Source organism: Austrofundulus limnaeus, unplaced genomic scaffold (genome assembly GCF_001266775.1).
Source record: "Austrofundulus limnaeus strain Quisiro unplaced genomic scaffold, Austrofundulus_limnaeus-1.0 Scaffold315, whole genome shotgun sequence".
Taxonomy (NCBI): Eukaryota; Metazoa; Chordata; class Actinopteri; order Cyprinodontiformes; family Rivulidae; genus Austrofundulus; species Austrofundulus limnaeus.
Window position 1 is genome coordinate 658,305 of NW_013952717.1, and position 7,184 is coordinate 665,488.

At 47.3% G+C, this 7,184-nt stretch overlaps 3 protein-coding genes across 8 annotated transcripts in view; 2 read left to right on the forward strand and 1 right to left on the reverse strand.

Moving 5' to 3' along the window:
• dnaaf11 (dynein axonemal assembly factor 11) overlaps positions 1-464 on the reverse strand; it is a gene marked incomplete in the record, with an annotated part of 19,096 nt that extends 18,632 nt beyond the window's left edge. Inside the window, 1 exon segment of the mRNA XM_014022010.1 lies at positions 378-464.
• The window catches only part of LOC106527203 (uncharacterized), a 10,234-nt gene continuing 3,213 nt past the window's right edge, over positions 164-7,184 (forward strand). The window contains exons 1-7 of the mRNA XM_014022007.1: positions 164-702; positions 1,096-1,211; positions 1,367-1,490; positions 1,765-2,514; positions 3,902-4,287; positions 5,713-5,773; positions 5,846-6,747. Of these exons, the coding sequence (XP_013877461.1) occupies positions 447-702; positions 1,096-1,211; positions 1,367-1,490; positions 1,765-2,514; positions 3,902-4,287; positions 5,713-5,773; positions 5,846-6,747 (2,595 nt within the window). The 5' untranslated portion in view covers positions 164-446. The remainder of the gene's footprint in view (positions 703-1,095; positions 1,212-1,366; positions 1,491-1,764; positions 2,515-3,901; positions 4,288-5,712; positions 5,774-5,845; positions 6,748-7,184) is intronic.
• The window catches only part of si:dkey-7l6.3 (zinc finger and SCAN domain-containing protein 31), a 3,792-nt gene continuing 355 nt past the window's right edge, over positions 3,748-7,184 (forward strand). For 3 of the 6 annotated variants that reach the window (XR_001311352.1, XR_001311353.1, XM_014022011.1), the window contains exons 1-3: positions 3,749-4,287; positions 5,713-5,773; positions 5,846-6,791. Coding sequence is in view for 4 of the 6 variants with exons in the window: in XM_014022011.1 (XP_013877465.1) it covers positions 3,973-4,287; positions 5,713-5,773; positions 5,846-6,791 (1,322 nt within the window). In the remaining 2 variants the exon portion in view is untranslated. Of the gene's footprint in view, positions 4,288-5,712; positions 5,774-5,845; positions 6,814-6,875; positions 7,179-7,184 lie in introns of those variants that run through there. The other 3 variants (XM_014022014.1, XM_014022013.1, XM_014022012.1) reach the window with 3 other exon arrangements.

The following is a 7,184-nucleotide window of genomic DNA, read 5'->3' on the forward strand; positions in this document are numbered from 1 at the left end:
ATATAATATAATATAATCATTACTTCGGTAAGCAACTGGAGTATTAAGATACATTTGTAATTAAGTCTGGCAGTTTTCCGTGTTATTAGACATGTTATAAATTAATTGTAGCAAGTGTCTAGTAAAGAAAACTGCAAGATTTATATAGACATAATTAGCTGTTTTTAAATGTGTAATTACTTTAAGTAAATAAATGAAAATTAAAATCGAGTTTTGAAWAGATTTTGCCAATATAAACAAATCGATGTTTTATTTTGAAAGTTGCCCCAGCGGAACAGGATGAGTTAATTGTGAAACTCCATAAAACAACAACATCATCCTCCACGGTGTCCCCGACAGGTGAACTGGTTTTTCTGGAGAAAAACAGTAAACCTCACCGGGCGGTGTTTCCTCCGCGGTGTTCGTTTTTATCTTTATTTTAATTATTCTGGCGGGATTGTGTCAGGATGACGAGTCTGAGGGTGTTCCACACGCAGGTAGCGTCCATCATGGAGGCGCTGACYAAAACGGCGGCGGCGGAGATCTGCCGGCTGGTGGACGACAGTTACTCCGTGCTGCAGCTCGAGATCTCCCGCAGCCACAAGGAGAACGAGGCGCTGCGGAGGAAGCTGGAGCTCATCGAGTCCATCATCGCCCGGGGACACCGGAGGGACGGCGGGATGCTGGAGCAGGAGCGCGAGGTGCTGATAGGTTCAACTTCCGGTGAGTTTCTGGGCCTTATCGCTCACACCAAACTTCATTAGGAAAACAGTAAAAACAGAGATTACGTATATTAAAAACACAATTAATTACATATTCCTGTAAATGTTATGCCTTTTTTGAACCTTTTTTAATTCGGCATAAAAATAAAAGCCAAACTCAGCTTTATTACTGGTAGGTCTGTGGAAAAATCTTCTAAATATTTGTTTTGAATTTTAAACCAGGCAAAGTGAGTTTACAYCTTTATAGCTAAAATCCAAAACTTTTATTAAATTCTCTATATTTGATGACAGATCTTGACTTTACAATTAACTATTGAAGTTACTGTGTTTTTAATAATCGCGGACCTTGAAAAACCCTAAAATGACTAAAATAGTTTTTACTTTCCGCACTCAGAGCACATCATAGAAGAAGATCTGTGCTCCACTCAGCTRAAGATCTCCAACGTCAGAGGATGTGGACAGGTCCCCGTGTTGGAGCCGAGCTCAGAAGCTTCTCCTGTCTCAGCAGAGGTGAGACGGGTCGGTGCTGAACATCTGTGTGGTTTCATTCTCCTGGGCGAGAACCTGAAGCTAGCCGTAACCAGCTGTTGTTCCACAGCTACAGCAGATCAGCTGTTGAAAGAAGGCAGAGTTAACTCCTTGAATTATTTGTCTTTGTTTCTCAGGGTTCTCCGGCAGCAGCTGTGGACGAGCGGATCAGAACCCATCAGGACCTGGTTGTGATCAAAGACGATGAAGATGACGTGAAAGACGAGCTCGCCGCCGACAAACTTCTTCTGAGCGAAGAAGGTAAGCGAGAACAGCGAACACTTCCTGTGTGGACTGAGAAACAGGAAGTGGTCTTCTTCTAGAACCGGGTGGTACCCAGGTCCGAGCTGACCACAGATCCAACCTTCTGGATCAGTTTGTTCTGCCTCGTCCTCCATGTGAAACTCTTCAGATTAAAAATCAGCTGAACATTACCTTCAAAATAAAAKGCTGCTAATCATTTTGGTTTTATTTTGAAGGTTTTCTGCTCTTTAAATTCTCCAGTTGGAGTTTCTGAAACCTGTTTTGTGTTCAGGAACCGAGGCGCCGCCGTCCCAAGCAGACGACACGGACGAAGGCCCCTCCTCTTCCTCCTCGGCTGCAGACCTGCGGCTCTGGGACCAGAACAGTACCGAGCTGCCGGAGGACTTCGGGTCCCGCAGCGCGCCGGCGTCTCCGGGTCCTTCGAGGACCACAGGAGGCGGCTCTTCAGACGCCATCTTGGATTTGGCGTTGGAGTCGGACGGCGTGAGGAAACGCTTCCCGCTCGTGCCGGGGGGAAGCCCCGCCCCTCTGCCCGGTACCTCTGAYCCAAAAGCAGGCTCGTGCCTGATCGCTCCAGTCCCGTACGACTCGGAGCTGGACCTCGGCTCCTCGTGGACCAACCCGGGTCTGCCCAGCATGGTGCCGGTCCCTCTTCGGCCATTTTTGAAACCGGACCAGCCGCCGGCGCTCCTGGCCCTCGGCGGGTCCAGGCTGAACCCTCTGGACCTGAACCGGTTCTGCAGGGACCGGCGCTTCGTCTGCACCTTCTGCAACAAGTGCTTCTCGTCGTCGCGCAGCCTGGAGACGCACATGCGCGTGCACACGGGCGAGCGACCGTACAGCTGCGCGCAGTGCGGGAAACGCTTCACGCAGTCGGGCCACCTGAAGACGCACCAGAGTGTGCACACGGGGGAGAGACCCTTCGCCTGCGAGCACTGCGGGAAGCGCTTCGCCGCCAAGCAGAACCTGAGGATCCATCAGCAGAAGTACCACGGMGCCGACCGGACCGCCGCGCCGGTTTAACTCAGGACTCGAACCCTGATGGGCCGGAACCCTGCTGGGATAAACGGACCTGGAGTTCTGTGAGGAGCCGGGCCTGGAGTCGATTCAGCTTTAAAAAAAACAGCTGTTCAAACGGTACCTGGTTCTGATCCGGTCCTGCTCTTATTAGAAACAGTTCTGTTCAGTTTGTTCTGATCTGTTTGAGGTGAGGAAACAGATTTTATTTTGTTGAACTCGCCTCGTTATTTATTGTATTTATTTTATCATGTTAATATTTTTCATTCTGTCGTGTTTATTAACCCAGTAAAAGAAAATCTGTTTGTTGTTTTCATGATGAGGTGAGTTTCTGACATCTGAAGAAAAAGTTATTTTTTATAAACTTTGAGGAAATGAAAGTTTTTTGATTTTCAGGTTAAACTTTGATTTGATTCATAAAAACCTTCAGAACATTTTGTCATGAGCTGAGGACTAACGGACCTGTTCTGATGGACCTGTTCTGATGGACCTGTTCTGATGGACCCGTTTGACCCGTTTGATTAGCAGCAAACATCAAACCACAGAACTAAAATCTTTTCTCTGCTTTTAGGTTTTAATCAAAATGTTTCTGAAAGTTTCACAAACATCACTTAAAAGGAGAACTTGTGATGAGACGTGGATTCTGCTCCAGAACTTTACTGGACTTAATGGATCAAAAAAGAAAAGGAGCGTCCTGAAGCCTGGTTCTGGKGTGGTTCGGGTCCGGATCAGATCTTTTTAGAGACAGATATARAATCAGGTTCTGCATGAAGCTCTGATAAAATCTGTCCATTCTTCTGAAAGTCAACATGTTCTGGGTTCATTCTGTCAAAATAAACAAGAACTGCTGCAGTTTGCTGTTTTATAATTTGCATTTTTAGATTTAGTTAATTGCTTTGTATTTAAAATTGCTATTCTTGTATTAAAATGTTTCTCTAAAACATTTTGTTTAAATGGTCCTTTGTTTATAATATTTATATTGTTTATTTTTATTACAACGTTAAAGGCATTTGTTCTAAATTTGAGCAGACTCATAGCACCAATGTTTATTAAATGTATGAATTTATTGGCATGGTGAACAATTAAATTATTCGTTTGATTTATTTAGCTTTTATTAATTAGGTTTAGTGTTAATTAATGCCATGACTGAAAATTTACTTAAATAGTTCAGTTAATTTAATAAGTTATGCAATTTAGTGTCGTGTTGAACCTTTATTTAAAATTTCAGTTTAATTTAAGAGTTAATTTTGTCATGACTWCTCGGATCAATAAGTCTTATTTTGAAAAGCAAACTTTACTCAGGAAGTGACGCAAGCGAAAACAACTTCTCTTTGTAGTGCAGTTCCGCTAATTGTAGTCCAAACTCCACTGTTCGCTTGCTGACGTCACAGGTTCTTCCAGAAGCCGTCTCGCGTTCGTGTTAGGACTTTCGGTTCGGTTCTGGTTCTGGTTCCGAGGCGGGATGTCGGTTTTAAACACGGCTCTTCACGAGCAGCTGGCCATCATCATGGCCGCGCTGACCAAGGCGGCGGTGGCGGAGATCTGCGAGGTGGTGGACGAGGGCTACGCGGCGCTGCAGCAGGAGATCACCCGGAGCCACAAGGAGAACCAGGACCTGAGGAAGAAACTGCACCTCATCGAGTCCATCGTGGTCCCGGGAGGAGGCGGGGGGAAGACCGAGGGGAGCACGGTGGGCACCCCGCAGCAGCAGCCGGACAGAGAGCGAGGAGAAGCGGCTGCCGCCTCCGGAGCAGCCGCGGGGGAGGAGCGGCAGGAGGTGAGCGCTCAGGTGGCCGTGACTGACCCGAAGCCCCGTTAAACACTAAAACATTTATTTACTGATTTATATTCAGAACATTTCGGTCAAATTCAGAGTCTGAAATGAATCATTTTGAATCAGACAGGAGAGCTGTGACCACTCTTGCAACCCCAAATGTGGCACAGGGCTGGATATCGATTCAGATTTCCCAAATTGATTCGATTCATGATTCAGTTTGATTTTTAAATTAGTTACGGATATCATGCAGTAACATTTATTTTGATAGAAGACATTCTCAAAGGAAATAATTATGTAAATAGTAGAAATTAATTCTAACTTGGTGCGTTGGTAAAATTATAAACATTAAGTTTAATCTTGAAACAAAATTGTCTCAAGTTTCAAAGGGTTTCAACTAAAAATGAATTACGAGAGAAATTGTTGTTGGATACATTAGTTAAGAGACTAATAATAATTTTCTTGATCATTAAGAAGTGATGGAATAAGGTTACATTAGAAGAGGTGAGCCCATTCTCAAACAGCCTGCGTCAAATATTGACGTTTGGGCAGGGACCGACCAAGCGTCAACGTCAGTCATTCTAAAACATTAACGTCGGTGTTGTAAAGTGTTAACGTCGGTGGTCGTGGTTATAAAGCGTTAACGTCGGTTGTTATAAAGCATCAACTTCGGTCGTTATAAAGCATCAACTTCGGTCATTATAAAGCATCAACTTCGGTCATTATAAAGCATCAACTTCGGTCGTTATAAAGCATCAACGTCGGTCGTTATAAAGCATCAACGTCGGTCGTTATAAAGCATCAATGTCAGCCGTTATAAAGCATTAACGTCAGCCGTTATAAAGCATTAACGTCAGCGTTATAAAGCATCAACGTCGGTCATTATAAAGCATCAACTTCGGTCGTTATAAAGCATTAACGTCAGCGTTATAAAGCATTAACGTCAGCGTTATAAAGCATTAACGTCAGCGTTATAAAGCATTAACGTCAGCCGTTATAAAGCATTAACGTCAGCGTTATAAAGCATTAACGTCAGCGTTATAAAGCATTAACGTCAGCGTTATAAATCATTAACGTCAGCGTTATAAATCATTAACGTCAGCGTTATAAAGCATTAACGTCAGCGTTATAAAGCATTAACGTCAGCGTTATAAAGCATTAACGTCAGCGTTATAAAGCATCAACGTCAACGTTATAAAGCATCAACGTCAGTCGTTATAAAGCATTAACGTCAGGCGTTATAAAGCATTAACGTCAGTCGTTATAAAGCATTAACGTCAGTCGTTATAAAGCATTAACGTCAGCCGTTATAAAGCATTAACGTCAGCCGTTATAAAGCATTAACGTCAGCCGTTATAAAGCATTAACGTCAGTGTTGTAAAGCATTAACGTCAGTGTTATAAAGCATTAACGTCTGTGGTTTTTCAGCTTCCAGAGGTGGTCCTGATTAAAGATGAAGACTCCGACAGCGATGACATCATGGAGGAAGGTGAGCAGGAACTGCTTTCATAAAGCAGATTTCTGAAGATAAAACCTAAAATCTGTTCACTTCATTCTCCAGGTAACAGAAGGTCTGCAGGCGGCGACGCAGTGGCAGCGGTGGCGGTCAGAGAAGCCGTGCGTTCGACTCCGGGCAGCTGGCCCAGGCAGCGGCGGCGCAGTCAAGGAAACGGTGAAGATCTCGAGGCGTCTTCATCAGAGAGTCAGCTGACGGCAGCGCCGCAGAGGAACGTCTCCGTCTTCTCCCTGGACTCGCCCCGCAGCGAGCCGGGCCGCTCCTCTCCGCTCCTGGAGGAGGTCCAGGTGGAGGCCGGCGAGTCCAGCTGCTCCTACTCCACCCAGATGGAGGTCCACCTGGTCCAGGACTGCTCCCTGGTGTCCCCGAGCTCCGGCGGGCAGGTGTACTACAGTGGTCTGACCGAGTCCACGTCAAACCGAGCAGAGCTGGACCTGAACGTGGACCCGGTCTGGACCAAAGCGTCCAAAAGTCCCGYGGGGTTCCCTCCGTTTCATCAGCGCGAACACGTGGACAGAGACTCCTTTGGGCTGAAGCTGGTCAGCGTCTCTGGATCYGGACCCCAGGACTGCAAGGCGTCCGGCAGCAGGAGCTCGTTCCAGTACCAGGMCGGTGCCGGAGTCCTGACCTTCGGTCTCTACGGGGACCACCCGGGCCARGCCCTACCGGTCCCCGCCTCCCAGAGGAAGAGCTACATCTGCTCGGTCTGCAGCAAGACCTACGCTAACGCTCAGAACCTGGAGGTCCACATGAGGATCCACACGGGCGAGCGGCCCTTCACCTGCGACCACTGYGGCAAAAAGTTCACCCAGTCGTCCCACCTGAAGTCCCACCTGAACGTCCACCGACAGGACCGCTCCTTCCTCTGCTCCGTCTGCTCCAAGAGCTTCATCAGCAAGTACAGCCTGAAGCTGCACATGAAGAAGAGCCACCTGGACCCGAGGCCAGCGGGTCCAGAGGGTCCTGGACTGAGTGCTAACGGGTCCAGAGGGTCCTGGACTGAGGGCTAACGGGTCCAGAGGGTGCTGGACTGAGAGCAAACAGATCCAAAGGGTCCTGGACTGAGAGCTAACAGGTCCAGAGGGTCCTGGACTGAGGGCTAAAGGGTCCAGAGGGTCCTGGACTGAGGGCTAACAGGTCCAGAAGGTCCTGAACTGAGGGCTAATGGGTCCAGAGGGTCCTGGGCTGAGAGGAAACAGATCCAGAGGGTCCTGAACTGAGTGCTAACAGGTCCAGAGGGTCCCGGACTGAGGGCTAAAGGGTCCAGAGGGTCCCGGACTGAGGGCTAAAGGGTCCAGAGGGTCCTGGACTGAGGGCTAACAGGTCCAGAGGGTCCTGGACTGAGGGCTAACAGGTCCAGAGGGTCCTGGACTGAGGGCTAACA